Raw genomic sequence first — 17,464 nt, 5'->3', positions numbered from 1 at the left:
CATATCTTTGCGTTCTTCTGCAGGAACTAAGGCTCCCACCTAGGTGGAGGAAGGTAACTTCAGGCTGAGCACAAGAGTCCTGGAACACTGCCCTATTACCTCACCACCAGTCAGAAGAAAGTCACACACCCTGAAGCCCTCACCCCAAATTTTGCCTGTTAAAACCAGCAGGGAGTTTGGGGTTTTTGAGCACAAGCCACCTGTTCTCCTTACTTGGACCTGCAATAAACCTTTCTCTGCTCCAAACTCCAACACCTCAGTTTGGCCTCACTGTGCTTCAGGCACACGAACTTGTATTCAGTAACAGTTACTCTAAGTTCGAGCAATTTATGAAAAATCACCCATCTTTAACGATTTGGGCACTTTTTGGCATGTTACATTCAGAAAGTGGACTTTAAACACTTTATTTATTTATTTTTAATCATAAAAACTGTATCAGGAACAGCTGCACAACCACACCCCCAAGGTCACAAACTGAAGCAAATGCGCTCACCAGCAGTAAAGGGTCACTCTCCTTACGTCCTCCTCCACAGGCCAGGCTGCAGTAACGGCCTGGAGATTCATCTCCTTTAGCCTCCTCGGAATCCGCTCTATCTTCCCTTCCACCTGCCAGAGACTTCAGACTCTGTGGCGGTATCCAGCGCCAACCCGTGGTAAGCTGAGGCTGAGAGAACAGGACGACCCCTTTTGGCCCTCTGGGACTCCTAGTCCACACTACATGTCCCCGAAGTCCCCGCGGCCGGAAATAAGCTTCCCGTCAGAGCGCGACCGTTGGTGCCAGAGCGCGACCGGAGGTGCCACAGCGCGACCGGAGGTGCCACATCACAGCTGGGACGGCAGACGCGCGGAGTGATTTGCGGAGTCGGCGGAAGGCCCGCCGCTCGCGGCTTGTGCTTTTGGGACGAGTACGGTTCTGAGAGGGGCTCGGAAGGTTTGGGTTGCTGGCTCTCTCGGATCATTTGGGTACTGGACTACATTTTCCAGAAGCCTGCGGGTGTAACGTTACTTCCTACTAGGTTGTCAGCGCTGTTAATGCTGGAACGAGCTGAGCTGCGCAACGGCTGTGGGAGCGCGGACTGTTGATGTGGACCGGTCCGCTGGGACCCGGCAGGACGCCGGAGAAGCAGAAGGTGAGGCGTTTTCTGAGCCCCGGGACAAAGACCGGCCGTGTCTAGAGCCTCAGGCCTTAGCACGCCACTGTGTGTGTGTGTGTGTGTGTGTGTGTGTGTGTGTGTGTGTGTGTGTGTAACGTGATGTGCCTGTGGGACTGCATGATTTTGTGTGACCACTTGAGAGAGTGGTAATTGTGTCTTCAGACGTGAGAGCGGTTGTGTTAAGCTGCGAGAATGACCAGATAAAGAAGCTTGTCTCCAAGTCACAGACCTGATGTCAGAATGAGAATTTTAGAGCCAGAAACAGCCTCACGTTCGGGGGGCTGAGAAGAGAGGAGGCAAAAATCGAGGTAGTAATATTCCAGTTTCCCCTCAGGAATCCACCTGGGGAGCCCTATGCGGATTCTCGACTTCCACTCTGGTTCCCAAAGAGGGAGGGCATCATTGCTCAGGTCAGTCGCTGAGCTTCGGCTGAGTGTCTACTTTAACTCGTGGGGTGGGGGCCGTGGGGTGGGGCAGGGAGAGTAGAAGATGTTTGGTTCTAACAAATAAGTCTGCGCTCAAAGAAAGGCTTGGTGTCTCAAGATTATTTAACTCTTACCAACTTCTCTGACACAGGTGACCAGAGAACAAGGGAAGAGTAGCTGTTGGACAACTAAGATTTTTATCCAAGGTAAGTTGTTTTTCTCTTTTTTGTCTCTGAATTGCTTTCTGGATTTTCAGGATATATCTTTCTGTCCTCGAAAATCTATAGCAAGAACCCTTTTAGTGATCTGGTTCTTGGGCGTTGCTATTCCAAAGAATAATGGGGATGGGGGGAAGTTAGAGGAATGGACCCAAAGAAGATGTTCCACTCCATTTCTCTCTTTTTAACCTGAGGTACACATATTCGTGTGCCAAATATTTTAATGCCACCTGTATACTTAGTCCTTTTCTAAGATTTTTGAAGGAATAGAATAAATCCCACAGAGTGAAATTTGAAGCCTTTCTTTTAGTATTTTCTTCTCAATTTTATTGTTTAAGAGATGATATTGTAAGTATTTAAAAGGTTCAAAAGAGCATTCAGCAAATTCTCCCTCCCAGCTCTGCCATTAGTCACAGAGTTTTCCCACTTCAGAGGGCAACCAGTGTGACTAGTTTCTTGAGTACTTCCAGGGGGATTCTATGCATATATTAGTACATGATGGGCTTATTCATTTTTAATAGCTGAACTGTATTCCATACTTCTTCCATGTTTAAAAACTGACCCTTACTAACTTTCAGATGGCTATCAGTCTTTTACTATTGTAAACGGTGGTGGGATAAATATAGATGCTCATTTGATGAGTTTATTAGTAGGATGAATGCTACTTTCTGGGCCAACTTATGTGTGGACTTCAAATATTAATACTTCTTGCTATATTTTCCCTCAGAGAGGCTGTATCGTTACTTTACTAATCACTATTTTTTGATTTTATGTTTTATCCAAGGTACTTTGCTAGTTGTTGGAAAGCTTAAGAAAATTATTAATATGCTATTGTAGAGTTTTCAAACTATGGTGTTGTTACCTTATTTTTTGTGTGTGTGGTAAAATCAATTCACTGAGCCATGATCAGCATTTTTTTTAACTTTTTATTATGAAAAATTCAAACTGTACAAAAATAGACAAAATAGTAATGAGCCTCTATGTACCATCCTTTGTTCAGCTTCAATAATGATTGACTCATAGCTAGTCTTGTTTGATCTATACCTCTGCCCACCCCAGAATTATTTTGTAGCAAATGCCAGATGTTGTTGTATTACTTCATCCATAAACATTTCAGTGTGTATGTGAATGATGAATCTTTTAAAAAACTTAATCACAATACCATTATTTTCTCTCAAACAATATTTCTTTAATATCAGATATCCAGTTAGAGTTTAGACTGCCTCTCCGGGCATATCTTTTTTAAATTTTAAAATTTCTTTGAATCTGGATCCAAATAAGACCTATGTGTTGCGATTGGTTTATAATGTATTTGTTGAAGAAACTGGGTGATTTGTTCTGTATAGTTTCCCATAGTCTGGTATCATTAACATGTTTTTCTGTATTTCCTATAGATTAAGAGCCTTAGCCTACATGCACCAATTTGAATTTCCTGGATGGGATCAAAAGGAGATCCCAGATTAATTTTCAACACTTTATAATCCAAATATTGGGGAAGGTTTCCTGGGTAGGGAAAGTTCAGGCTCAAATGGACCACATACCAGGTGGACAGTTGCTTCTCCCATTGGACAATCTATGGTTAATGGGTCTGAGGAGAGTATGTGCCTTCAATCTGACCTACAGCCCTTATGAAATGGCAGCAGGATTGAAAATCCATAAAGTTAGAGGGAGACATTATTATTAAAAGACCTCATATGTGATGAGTCTTCATGTGCATGGAGGGTGAGACATGCTCCCTCTAAATATAGGAAATAGTGATAAGGAGGTTTCCTAAAGTTTCTTTGAGATGTGAGTCAGACAGGAGGCCTTAAATTAAGAGAGATTAAGGCTTGAGGCAAGAGAGAGACACATGTAGGTGTCCTTTTGCCACACTGCCATTTATTTATTTTTCACATCTTTATTGGTGTATAAATGCTTTATAATATTGTGTTAGTTTATGGTGTACAACAAAGTGAATCAGCTATATGTATACATATATCCCCATACACACTGCCACTTAAAAAAGGGAGCTGTTTAGGGGCTTCCCTGTTGGCACAGTGGTTGAGAGTCCACCTGCTGATGCAGGGGACACGGGTTCGTGCCCCGGTCCGGGAAGATCCCACATGCCATGGAGCGGCTGGGCCCGTGAGCCATGGCCGCTGAGCCTGCGCGTCCGGAGCCTGTGCTCTGCAACGGGAGAGGCCACAACAGTGAGATGCCTGCATACCGCAAAAAAAAAGGGAGCTGTTTAAAGAGACCATTGTGTCTCTTAATTAAGCCAGCTGCTTGGGACCTATTGGGAGATGAAAGTTCCATTGAATGCCTTTCGCAAGAGCCCAACATTGTGTGTTTTGAGAAGTGAAATGTATGCCTTGGTCACTACTAGTAATGTCTTAAACTCTGAAGGGAATAAGGATTGTCCTGGTGAGTCCTTGTGTATGTAGAGACGAGTGACTTTGATTTATATTTGAGTATCTGTAAGGCAAGAGATTCCCAGATTTCTTTACCCTTAAAGGGACAACTCTTAGGCAATGGCCCAAGAGTTTGTAAAAATGTGCAGATGGAACCATTTGTTTGTCAGAACATTTGTGCAGAGATGACTTCCTAAAGTTTGACCACTTGTTCTGATCCTTGGATCCTGTCCTTTATGGGGGACATCCTAGTTAAGGAATGGAAAGCAGCAACATTCCACTTAGCTCCATCACCTATGATGGTGGCAGTGCTATTCATAAAGTCTGTGGGCTCACATTGCTGTTTACTTAGTTAAATCCCAGGAGGATTCCTAGTCAAGGGCTCTGAGGGAGGGGTGACCTCCTCTAGCACCATGGCATCTGGCAAGGGACTAAGGACAGGGAAGACCACTCCCTCCTGTAGGTGGAACATTCCAGAGGGCTCAGGCTTGGCTGAGCCTATGGGATGTACCTGTGCTGAGTTTGTGGGGGTGCTGCCTCCATGATCCAAGGCATAGTAGGCATCTGGGTTCAGAGAGTCCCAGGCTTAGGGTCTTTGAAAGCCTTTATCTCCAAGAGATCTTAGTATATAGCCAGCAGTTGTCACTCTAGTGGTGTATAGCATAGGGCCAAAAGGGGCACTTTCTTGCATCTTAAGCCTGTAGGCACCTGGTGGCCATCAGAGGGGGTTCAGAGGCATGAGAGGAGGTTGCTGCAGCCTCTGCAGAGGAGTCTCTGAGGGCACTAACAGGAGTGACTGCTGATTTTAATTTGAACAGATTCTGGAGCCTTTTATTGGCAGGGTTCCTTTCCAAGGTGGGATGATTTGTAAGTAACGGCATCAGTGAGATTAACTAAAATTTGTAAGTAAGGAATATGTTGCTTCCAGACCCAAATACGACTGAAAGACATTATGGGTGCTGAGAGATTTTACTGTAGTTTCTTGACAGTGTCAGGCATAGAGTTGCCCTGTTTTACCAATACTTTTCAGGAATTTAATGAAGGTGTCAGGGCTTTGCATTATGTGTGAGGCAGTGGCCTATGTCTTTTTTTGTGAGCTCTTTTGTGAATATTTTTATGTCCTTAATGAGCATGTTAAATGAATCTCCTCAGAGGAGGACGTCGTCCATATAATGTCATACCTGTGCTCCTGGAAAAAGGTGGATGCAGTTAAGACTATGTATAATGGCAAGGCTACTGAGGTATCCGTGGGTAGCCTGGCAAAGGTACATTGTGTTAGACCTTGATAAGAGAGGTATTTAGGGTGTGGGTTTAGCAAACTTCCTGTGAAGAGGAATTGAGAGTTTTTAGCCATGACATCAACATTGGGTCAAGACAGTACTTGTGAAATATTTTATCACAGGCTCGTACCTCATGCCACACACAAAAATTTACTCAAAATGCACCATCGACCTAAATGTAAGAGTATAAGCAGCCAAAGGGGAAAAAAATACATAAATTGGATTTCCTCAAAATTAAAAACTTTCAAGCTTCAAGGGACACCACCAAGAAAGTGAAGATACAGCCCACAAAGTGGGACCCGAAATTTGAAAATCACAAGTTCAGGAAGGGAATTGTATTTTGGAATATATGAGGAATTATTACAACCGAAATAAACAGACAAATAACCAAAATTTTTTTATTCCTTTTTCCTTTTGGCCACGCCACGACACATTCCCCAACCAGGGATCGAACCCATGTCCCCTGCAGTGGAAGCACGGAGTCTGAACCACTTGGACCTCCAGGGAAGTACCACCAAATTTTTTAAATGAACAAAGAATTGGAATATACATTTCTCCAAAGAAAATACACAAATGACAAATAAGCACATAAAGATGTTCAACATCATTGTGGAAATGCAAATCAAAATCATGACATACCACTTCAGACCCACTAGAATGAATTTAATGCAAAAGATGGCGAAGATGTGGAAAAAATGGAACTTTGATATATTGGTGGAACTGTAAGATGATGCAGCTGCTTTGAAAAAGAGTTGGCAGTTCCTCAAAAAGGTAAACATGGAGTTACCATATGATCCAGCAATTCTATTCCTAGGTGTTTATATCTAAGAGAAATGAAACATATGTCCGCACAAAAACATGTACATGAATGTTCTTAGTAGCATTATTCTTAGTAACAATAAGTGAAAACAATGCAAATGTCCATCAACTGATGAATGGGAAAAATGTGGTGTATCCATACAATGGAACATTATTTAGCAATATGTATAAAGGCAAAGGTACTAATCTATGCTGCAGCATATGCTAACCTTGAAACATTATGCTATGTGAGAGAAGCCCATCACAAAGACCACATATTGTATGATTACATTTATATGAAATGACTAGAATAAGCATATGTGTAGATATAAAGAGTGGATTAGCAGTTGCCAGGGTCTGAGGGAACAAGAGTGGGAAGTGACTGCTAAGGGGTATGGGGTTTTGGATAATGAGAATATTCTAAAATTAGATGGTTGTGCATCTCTGTGAGTATACTAAAAACCACTCAGTTGCATTTTTAAAAGGATGAATTTATGGAATGTTGAGTTATATGTCAGTGAAGCTGTTACGAAAAGAAAGAAGTATAAGGAAGATTCTATAGCCAGTGGGGGCAGAGAGTGGTTAAATTCACAGACCTGTTTGCTGATCACGTAAGTGTTAATTGTATAAAGAATCTAGCGCATAGTATGTGCTCTATGGAAATTATTTGTTGTACAGTCACTTTCTCAAGTCATCCCCAACCTTACATTTAGAGGCAGAATGATGTTCAGCAGGATAACAAGGGAGTGCTGCCTCCAGAATTCCTGAGTTCAGCTGAGGCCATGATTGGATGCAACAGGCAGCCTTCTTCTTATTTTGTTCTTAATTTTTTGGCAATGCCACGTGGCATGCGGGATCTTAGTTCCCCAACCAGGGATTGAACCTGCGCCCCCTGCAGTGGAAGCGAGGAGTCTTAACCACTGGACCGCCAGGGAAGTCCCCAGGCAGTTTTCTGTTAAAGGATGTTTTGGGGAATTCCCTGGTGGTCCAGTGGTTAGGACTCTGTGCTTTCACTGCCGAGGGCCCAGGTTCAGTCCCTGGTTGGGGAACTAAGATACCACAAGCCATGCAGCCAAAAAATAAATTAATTAAATAAAACTTTAAAAAATTAATTAAAAACAAAAAGAATGCTTTGGATTTGTTCCTTGGTTACTTGATGAGTCTAGTGTGACTTCGTGTGGCCTGGATGAAGCCTACAATTTGTTCTCAAAATGCTTCTTGCACCTTGGAATGTGAGAACGAGCCAGGGAGGCACCCTGAGCTATTTATATTTAGTGTGTTGAGTCTGGGGGAAAAAGGCAGATCTTAGTTGTGGGAAGTGTTTGTTCCAAGATTTGGCCTACATGGATACAGAACACTTCTAGGCCTGAGGGCCCCATCAATGTCCTTGAAGCAGGTATGACTTGGATACATTTTGGATCAGAGGCCCCTAGTCTGAAAATATTAACCACTCAGGACAGGTCAGAGAACCCTACGAACATCATAGGAATTGGGTACTGCTTTAGCATAAATTAATTTTTCTGTATCTATGTTTTTTGGGATTGGGGAAGGGATTTGATTGTTTATATTTCTGCAAATCTCAGTATATATATTGGGGCATGGAAGGGACCAGGTGCCATGAAAAGGGAAGGAAATATTTATCTTAACTTAGTCATTTAGAAGGAAGCCTATTCTCATAGTTTCCTTTTTCTTTCCTGACTCTGTATTCTCAGGACTCAGCACTTCTCCAGAGGAGGACTAATAATTTTCCCTTCTAAGCCATGCCCCATGTGAGTTGGTGTTTTTTCTTCTCCTCATCAAATAGTCATTGTTTTCTAGGATATGAATGCTCAATATTCTTATCTCCAGATTTTCTGCCTCACTAAGCCCCACCCCTCTCTTCTCTAGCCATATTTAGGGATCCATTCTGCAAATCAGGAAATGTATTAAGGAAAGAGTAGAACCTCTTGTGTCAGAATGTGGTTTAATGAGGTGGGACTACACATGCAAAATTCATTCTTTCTCACTGACCTCCATTTTCTGGTTGATGGGATAGAAAATTGCTGTTTATCTCAGAATGTGGTGAAATCTTTGGTCTGTGAGGCTTTTAAGATTGGAAATGTGATCAAATGTAGGATTGAGAACAGAGAGAGAGCATGTCATGTCAGTACCTCAGAGGCGAATACCAGTGACAAGGTCCATTTCAAATTTGAATAGAATGTGTAAGTCAGGGGCCACATCTGTGTGAGTTTAGCTCATCTTTCATTGGTTTTCTGTTGCTCAGAATAAGCAAAGTGTACAGTGAGCAATGATGAGTGGTAAAATGATCATCCAGAGGGTTAGATATTTGCGAATTTTAGAAACAGAGCTGATGTTAGAGAAGGAAAACAAACTAAATACTGGAAAATAAGAAAATGATTACAGGGAATTCCCTGGTGGTCCAGTGGTTAGGACTCTGTGCTTTCACTGCCAAGGGCTGGGGTTCAATCCCTGGTGGGGGCACTAAGATCCCACAAGCTGCGCTGTGCAGCAAAAAAAAAAAAAGAAAAAAGAAAAAGATTATAATTATAATATGGAATATTATATACCTTATAAAAATGATGTCTATGAAAGGATTTGCCAGGACAAGGAAGAATATTATTGCTAAGTTATTCTGAGACTTGAGTTGGAAATAAATTCTTAAATTATATAGAAATCTTATTTTCTAAAATAAACATTTTTTTTTTTTTTTTTTGTGGTACGCGGGCCTCTTACTGCTGTGGCCTCTCCCATTGTGGAGCACAGGCTCCGGACGCGCAGGCTCAGCGGCCATGGCTTACGGGCCCAGCTGCTCCACGGCATGTGAGATCTTCCCGGACCAGGGCACGAACTCGCGTCCCCTGCATCGGCAGGCAGACTCCGCAACCACTGCGCCACCAGGGAAGCCCTAAGATAAACATTTTAAAAGATATTGGAATGGGCCCATCAGTTTTGTTTTTTTCTCTTTTTTCTCCCTCCCTTCCTCCTCCCATCCTCTCTTTCTTCCCTCCCTTCCTTCCTTCCTTTTTCTTATTTTCAATTCTTTAAAGGGAAGAGGGGAGGAAGGAATTTGCAACTTATTTGAGAATTTGCATATGTTATGTGCTTGCACACAGTATTTCATTTAATCAGAGAACTCCACTTACCTGGCTTTTGTTCATTCTTGTAACTGTTCACAAAAAGCTATGACAGAGTAATAGGAATGTTTAGAAACTATTTAGGTGCTCTGCATTTATCACACTCTCTTCCTTTCTGTTACTTAGCCATATTGCAAGCTTCCAGCTTCAACATATTTCTGTTTTGGCCACTTTATGTAATACTTTTCTTCTCTCATTACTTCTAAAAAATATTTCTTTACTTACCATTAACCGTGGGTTGTCATTTCAGAGTTTGGTGTCATTCAAGGATGTGGCCATAGACTTCTCACAGGAAGAGTGGGAGTGCCTGGACTTGCAACAGAAGGATTTGTACAGAGACGTGATGTTGGAGAACTACAGCAACCTGGTCTCACTGGGTAATTTTGTCTGTTCCTAATAATTCAGCTTCAGTCTTTGTGAAATTTAGAAAAGTTTCCAAGTGCCTAGCTGAATTTCAGACCCCTAGTCCCAAATAAATTTTTTGTGCTTTATAAACTTTGAAATGGACAGCTCCATTGGGCACTTTTATCTACTCTTTTCTTCAGATATCCTTTCTCTGAATCTTTCTGTAATTGACCTTCTTACTTGATGAACAGTGGACTCAATTTTAATTCTGGACAAACAGAGTGTAACCGTATCTATTTCCATTCTTATAAGCAGGATTTTCCATTTCTAAGCCAGATGTGCTCTCCTTATTGGAGCAAGGGAAGGACCCTTGGAAGGTTGTACGGGATGTGACAAGAGGTCTGAGCCCAGGTGAGTAAGAGATGATCAGGCAAAGGGAGGCTGTTGTTAAATTCCTTCATAAGTTGGCCACACCTTTGAATTATTAGCTCCAAAGTTCTCCTCACAGACCCAACCAAGGCCTTTTACTCCTAGGCCTGTAGAGTAAAATCCTGAGCCCTGGAGGACAAAACTGTTTTAGCATCAGTTACCTAAGGAATCCCCTTCTTTGCTCCATTTACCACTTCCCTTGTTTTCTTTCATGTTCCCCTGTATTTTCAAACAGGGAATAGCCCTCCTTTTTCGGTGATAACCATTTTAACATTTTATATTTTTGACCCAGTGAAACCTGTATGAGTCTTTATACAACAAATATTTTTAAATACCCTTTATATTATAAGTATTGAGAATATAACAGTAAACAAGAAAAATTCCGTATCCCCATTGATCTTTCCTAGCAGAAGAAATAGTAACAAATAAAAATATACAAAGAGTGATGAGTGTTATGAAGTAAAACAAAAAGCATAGAGAATCACAAAGTAATGGGGGGAGGTGTTCTTATAGAAAGAGTGGTTAAGGATGGCTCTCTGAGGAGCTCGCATTTGAGGGGAGACATGAATAGAGTAAGCCATGCAAATTCTGGGAGAAGAGCAGGTTTTTGTTTTTTAGGGTTTTTTGTTTGTTTTTTGGCCACCCTGCATGGCTTGTGGGATCTTAGTTCCCCAACCAGAGATCAAACCCAGGCCCTCGGTAGTGAAAGCTCAGAGTCCTAACCACTGGACTGCCAGGGAATTCCCAAGAAGAGCAGTTAAGGCGGAGGGACTAGCAGTTGCAGAGGAACTGAGGTAGCAGTGAGTTTGATCCTTTTGAGGATCAACAGATAAGTGTGGCTAGGGTGAGTCAGGGAGAACAGAAATAGAAGAAAATAATGTATCAATATAGATTCATCAGTTTTAACAAATGTACTGCAGCAATGCAAGATATTAAGTTATTACTGATCAGGGAACCTGGAGGGGAAGGAAAAGGGAGCATGTGGGAACTCTCTGGACTTAATTCAGTTTTTCTGTAAACCTAAAACTACTCTTAAGAAATAAAGTCTTAATTAAAAAACATAAGATAAACTATAGCATGGGTTCATAGCAATTCAATTCAGATTCTGAATTATAGGCTTTTTATTTAACCCTTTTTAAGATCTTACAGCTGCATCTATTTTCTCCCATGCCAGGAGTCCCAGTTATCAAGGACACTAAGAATGATGCAATTAGAATATCACATAATTACATATTTTATCCCACATTATACAAGAAGCCTCTAAAATAAGAAGATCAACACTACAACTAACAATATGATTACTCAAAACAGTTTGAGTTAATTGTTATCGCAGTTTTTTGTTCCCTTCATAGGGTATATCACAGACAAATTACTATGTTTGAAAGTTATTTGAAGTAGTTTCCTTGTATGGTTATGCCACCAATTGTAAATATTGGTTCTTTTTTTTTTCTTTCAATTTTTAAGCTGTGCTTTCTTGTAATTTAATTTTGTTTTATAATTATTTAATATATTTATATACCACCAAAGTCAAATCTACAAAACAAGTTATATTCAAAGAAATCTGACCTCTATTCCTGGCTCCTCCACCTGTTCCTTCCCTACCCTGTAACTATGGGGTTTATTCCTCTCCCTTTTTAAAATAAAAGCAAATGTGTATTATACATTTATACTTCCTCTACCTCCTCTCCTTCCTAAGATAAAAAAGAGCATAACTATACATACTTTTGTTGACATTTCTTTTTTTTTCTTAATTAATTAATTTATTTTTGGCTGCATTGGGTCTTCGCTGCTGTGTGTGGGCTTTCTCTAGTTGCGGTGAGTGGGGGCTACTCATTGCGGTGTGCGGGCCTCTTATTGCGGTGGCCTCTCTTACTGCTGAGCATGGGCTCTAGGCACACGGGCTTAGTTGCTCCATGGCATGTGGGATCCTCCTGGACCAGGGCTTGAACCCATGTCCCCTGCATTGGCAGGTGGATTCTTAACCACTGTGCCACCAGGGAAGCTCGACATTTCTTTTACAATTAATAGTGTATTTCAATCAGCACTTCATATTAATATAAAGAGATATTCCTTTTTAACTGCTTCATAGTACTCCATGATGTGGATATACCATGATTATTTCAACCAGCCACCTACTGATGGACAATTGGGTTATTAATCTTTTTCTGTAACAAATTATGCTTTATTGAAAACTTTCTGCATCAAAAATTTTGAAATTTGCTGGTACAATTAAAAAATTTTTTTTTATTGCTTTATTTTTTTGTTTGTTTTTTGGCCATGCCACACAGCATGTGGGATCTTGGTTCCCTGACGAGGGATCGAACCTGTGCCCCCTGCAGTGGAAGCGCAGAGTCTTAACCACTGGACCACCAGGGAAGTCCCGCTAGTGCAATTTTGAGATAGAGTTCACATAAGTATAGATATTTATACATATCTATTTTTTCCCAGCTTGTCCTTTTACTTTCCTTAATGTGTTTTTGACATGCTAACATTTTCTTTTGTTTTTTACTGTAACATGGTCATTTTTTAAAATTTTACTTCTTCTACATAGATAATTAATCCAACATCATTTTTTTTTTGGCCCCACCACACGGCATGTGGGATCTTAGTTCCCCGACCAAGGATTGAACCCTGCAGTGGAAGCATGGAGTCTTAACTACTGGATGTGGGAAGTCCCAATGTGGTCATTTTTATCAAGTTGTGATTTGGAAAAATTTCCCCATTCCTAAGTTATAGAAGAAGTCACCCAAGTTTTATTCTAGTTATTTCTGTGTTTTCATTTCTCTGAGTAAGCGTATCTGATCCATTTGGAATTTATCCTACTGTAAGCTCTAAGGTACTAATGCAATTTCATCTTTTTTTCTCTATGTTTATCCTTATGTCGTGTTTTTTTTTTGTTTTTGTTTTTTTAAGGGAGAAGGAAGGTTTCATTATTTGCAGCAAGTAAGGAGAGCACTGGGGATCTTTCCCAAAGCGGTGTCTCCTATGTTTATCCTTATGTTTATCACTTTCATTTATTAAAAAAGAGTCCATCTTTTCCCTACTTGTTTTAGCTGCTACTGTTACTGTATGCTAAATTTGCACTTATAATTGTGTCTATTTATGGATTTTTCTTTTCTGTTCCATTGGTTGCACTGATATCTTATGAGTATGATATTCAGTTTGAGTCCACCATTTCTATCTTAGAAGTTTCATTTTTCCAGGAATATGAAAATAGCATTTGTTTACTTGTTATCTTACAGACTGGGAATCCAGGTGTGAAACCAAGAAGCTATCATCAAAAAGAGAAATTTATGAACTAGAAGCATCTCAATGGGAGATAGTAGAACAACTTACAAGCAGTAAGTGTGAGTGCAAAAGTTTTCAAGATGATAAGGAATGCAGAGACCAGTTTGAAAGCCATTTAGGAAATAAAGAGGGACTTTTTAGGCAACTAGTAGTCTATGAAGAAATGCCTAATTTTAGTCAAACTACATCCCTTACGTTACAACAGAGAATTCATTCTACTGAGAAATTCTATGAATGTAAAGCGTGCAGAAAATATTTTATCCTTGGCTTTCAACAGACTGAACATCAGAAAAATCATTCTGATGAAAAATTCTATGAATGTAAAGAATGTGGAAAGGCCTTTATTTGGGACTCACAACTTACTTACCATCAGAGAATTCATGTTGCTAAGAAACCCTATGAATGTAAGGAATGTAGAAAAGCTTTTATCTGTGCCTCGCAACTTATTTGTCATCAAAGAATTCATACTGGAGAGAAACCTTATGAATGTAAAGAGTGTGGGAAGGCCTTTATTCGTAGCTCTCATCTTACTCAGCATCAAATAATTCATACTGGTGAAAGACCCTATGAATGTAATGCATGTGGGAAGGCCTTTTTTCGTGGCTCACAACTTACTTACCATCAGAGAGTTCATACTGCAGAGAAACCCTATCAATGTAAGGAATGTGGAAAGGCCTTTATTCGTGGCTCTCAACTTACTGAACATCAGAGAATTCATACTGGTGAGAAACCCTATGAATGTAAGAAATGTGGGAAAGCCTTTAGTTATGGTTCACAGCTTACTCTACATTATAGACTCCATACTGGTGAAAAGCCTTATAAATGTAAAGATTGTGAGATGTCCTTTATTCGTGGCTCACAACTTACTGAACATCAGAGGATCCATACAGGTAAGAAACCACACGAATGTAAACAGTGTGGAAAGGCCTTTAACTATGGCTCACAGCTTATTCGACATCAGAGGATTCATACTGGCGAGAAACCATATGAATGTCAAGAATGTGGGAAATCATTTATTCGTGGCTCACAACTTACTGAACATCAAAAAATTCACACTGGTGAAAAACCCTTTGAATGTAAGGAATGTAGGAAAGCCTTTATTCGTGGCTCACATCTTACTCAGCATCAGAGAATTCATACTGGTGAAAAGCCCTATGAATGTAAAGAATGTGGAAAGGCCTTTATTTATGGCTCACAACTGTCTCAACATCAGAAAATTCATACAGGTGAGAATCCCTATGAATGTAAGCAGTGTGGGAAGATCTTCATTTGTGCCTCACAACTTAATCTACATCAGATTTTTCATACTGGTAGGAAACCATATGAATGTAAGGAATGTGGTAAGACTTTTATTCGTAGCTCACAGCTAACTTACCATCAGAGAGTTCATACTGGTGAGAAGCCCTATGAATGTAATGAATGTGGGAAGGCCTTTATTCGCGGTTCACATCTGACTCAGCATCAGAGAATTCATACTGGTGAGAAACCATACAAATGTAACGAATGTGGAAAGGCCTTTAATCGTGGATCACAACTTACTCAACATCAGAGAATTCATTCTGGCGAGAAGCCTTATAAATGTAATGCATGTGGTAAGGACTTTAGACGTCATTCACACCTTACTCAACATCAGAAACTTCATAATGGAGAAAAACTGTATGAAAAAATTAATTTAGTAAATCCTTTACCTGTTTGTCCATGACATTCACCTTTGGGATATCAGAAAATTCAGATTATGAATGTGAGAATCCTTTTTTACTTAAACTCATAAGTAACTCACCTTCAGAGCATTCACATTTAAGAAAGGCTAGATTAATATAAGTGCAGAATTACTTTCCATCATATTTCAATCCTAGTTAGACATTAGTGAATTCATATGAGAGCTCAACCCTAAAACGTAGGGTTCTCTTGTACAGTATCACCTGAGCTCCACCATTTAGTATGTGGGTGTTCCTTTGCAAAAGTTACTTAACCCGTGTTTGTTTTAGTTTCCATTAATATCACATATTTCATCATAGTGTTCTGCAATTTAAAGAAGTAAATACATATACCATAAAGCCTTAAAGCAATGTGTGCTACATAGTTAATGCTTAATAAATGTTAACTATTATTGTAAACGTTACTTTTATTTAGTGTTTTAATCATTACTTTTAATCTTACTTTACAGAATTCAAATGAGAAGGAAACTTTACAAATACAGTACATACGGTAAATCTTTCATCACTCTTACTAAGCCTCAGGTAAATCATTTTGGAACAAAACATTCTAATATTATTAATGTGAGGTTATACCTGATTCTGAATCAAAATTCTTACTAAAAGGAAACCCTAAGGGGAAAAAAGTGTTTTGCCCTTACAAATAAAGCTGCTTGTGAACATTTTTGTATAAATTTGTGCGTGAACATAAACTTCCATTTCTCTGGTCTAAAGTTTAAGAGAGTAGTTTCTGGGTTATATAGTAAATGAACGTTTCTCTTATAAGAAATGGACAAATCATTTTCCAAAGTGGCTTTTCCATTTTATATTCACACCAGGAACATGAGTGACAGTTTCTCTGTATCTCTACCAGCATTTGGTTTTTTCACCATTTTTTAATCTTAGCCATTCTGATAGGTATGTAATGATATCTCTTTGTGGTTATAATTTCCATTTCCCTAGGGGCTAATGATGGTGTGCTTATTTGCCATCCCTGTATCCATTGTGGTGAAATGACTGCTTCATTTTTGAATTGTATCTTTTTTTTTAACTGTTGGATTGTGAGAGAGTGCTTTCTTTATTCTAGACAATACTAGTCCTTTGTTTGATATGTAGTTTGCAAAAATTTTCCCCAGTGCGTAGCTTTTCATCCTTTTAGCAGGGTTTTTTGAAAAGCAAAACTTTTTAATTTTGATAAGGTCTAGCTTATTACTTTTTCCTTTTACGGATTTAGCTTTTGGTGTTAAATCTAAGGACTTGGGCTTCCCTGGTGGCGCAGTGGTTGAGAGTCCGCCTGCTGATGCAGGGGACATGGGTTCATGCCCTGGTCCGGGAAGATCCCACATGCCGCGGAGTGGCTGGGCCCGTGAGCCATGGCCGCTGAGCCTGCACGTCCGGAGCCTGTGCTCCGCAGTGGGAGAGGCCACAACAGTGAGAGGCCCGCGTACGGTAAAAAACAGAAAACAAAAAAAACATATATATATATATATATATATATATATATATATATATATATATATATGGACTCCTTTTCTAGCTCCAGATCCCAAAGATATTCTCCTACATTTTTGCCTGAAGTTTTCATGGTTTTATGTTTTGCATTTAAGTCTGTTATCCATTTTGAGTTAATATTTGCATACATTATAAACTTTAGCTTCATGTTATTTCTTTGTTTTTGTTGCCTTATGGGTGTCCAGTTGTTCTAGTACCATTTGTTGAAAAGACTACCTTCAATAAATTGATTTTGTGCCTTTATATTTGTGTATGTCTATTTCTGTATTTTCTCTGCACACGTCTGAGTGTGCCTATCCCTCTGCCAGTACCACCCTGTCTTGGTTACTGTCACTCTATAGAATTTCTTAATATTGGGTAGAGTGATTCCTCCCACTTTACCTTTTTAAAATTGACTTAACTATTCTAGATCTTTTGCCATTTCATATAAATTCTAGAATAAAGTAACCTATATCTACAAAAAAAAGAGTTTGCTGAGTTGTAATAGAATTTCAATTTGGGGATAATTGACATCTTTACTCTCTGAGTCTTCCAATCCATGAACATGATATGTATCTTCATTTTTAGGTCTTTATTATGGGTTTAATTGTGTTCCCCAAAATATTCAAGTCCTAACTCTCAGTACCTGTGAATGTGACCTTATTTGGAAATACAGACTTTGCAGATGTAATCAAATTAAGGTGAGGTCATATTGGATTAGAGTAAGCACTACTCTAATGACTAGTATCCTTAAAAGAAGAGGGAAATATGGACACAGACACATAAGGAAAGCCATGTGAAATCAGAGGCAAAGTTGG

At 39.7% G+C, this 17,464-nt stretch overlaps 1 protein-coding gene across 4 annotated transcripts; it reads left to right on the top strand.

Moving 5' to 3' along the window:
- Nucleotides 1-815: 815 nt before the first annotated feature.
- LOC307179204 (uncharacterized protein) lies at nt 816-16,910 on the top strand. Of its 4 annotated transcripts, none has more exons than XM_079908086.1 (8): nt 816-905; nt 1,017-1,130; nt 1,731-1,785; nt 5,913-6,238; nt 7,978-8,034; nt 9,650-9,776; nt 10,060-10,155; nt 13,416-16,910. In XM_079908086.1, exons 5-8 carry the CDS (start codon nt 8,026-8,028, stop codon nt 15,161-15,163), a joined length of 1,980 nt encoding a protein of 659 aa, XP_079764212.1. In that variant the 5' UTR covers nt 816-905; nt 1,017-1,130; nt 1,731-1,785; nt 5,913-6,238; nt 7,978-8,025; the 3' UTR covers nt 15,164-16,910. The 4 variants fall into 4 exon arrangements, with proteins under 4 accessions (XP_079764212.1, XP_079764213.1, XP_079764211.1 ...); XM_079908087.1 differs by having other exon boundaries at nt 825-1,130; nt 13,416-14,687; nt 15,629-16,910; XM_079908085.1 differs by adding an exon at nt 1,489-1,564 and having other exon boundaries at nt 825-1,130.
- The last annotated feature ends 554 nt before the right edge of the window (nt 16,911-17,464 follow it).

Source organism: Stenella coeruleoalba, assembly GCF_951394435.1.
Source record: "Stenella coeruleoalba genome assembly, chromosome: 20".
Classification (NCBI taxonomy): Eukaryota; Metazoa; Chordata; class Mammalia; order Artiodactyla; family Delphinidae; genus Stenella; species Stenella coeruleoalba.
Note: the sequence above shows the minus strand (reverse complement) of the source record. Positions and strands in the feature narration are given on the sequence as shown.

Excerpts from the sequence above, each read along its gene's own strand:
- LOC307179204 (XM_079908086.1), top strand. Across the intron at positions 9,777-10,059 it reads CAGCAACCTGGTCTCACTGG|GATTTTCCATTTCTAAGCCA; the intron begins GTAATTTTGTCT and ends TCTTATAAGCAG. Across the intron at positions 10,156-13,415 it reads GACAAGAGGTCTGAGCCCAG|ACTGGGAATCCAGGTGTGAA; the intron begins GTGAGTAAGAGA and ends GTTATCTTACAG.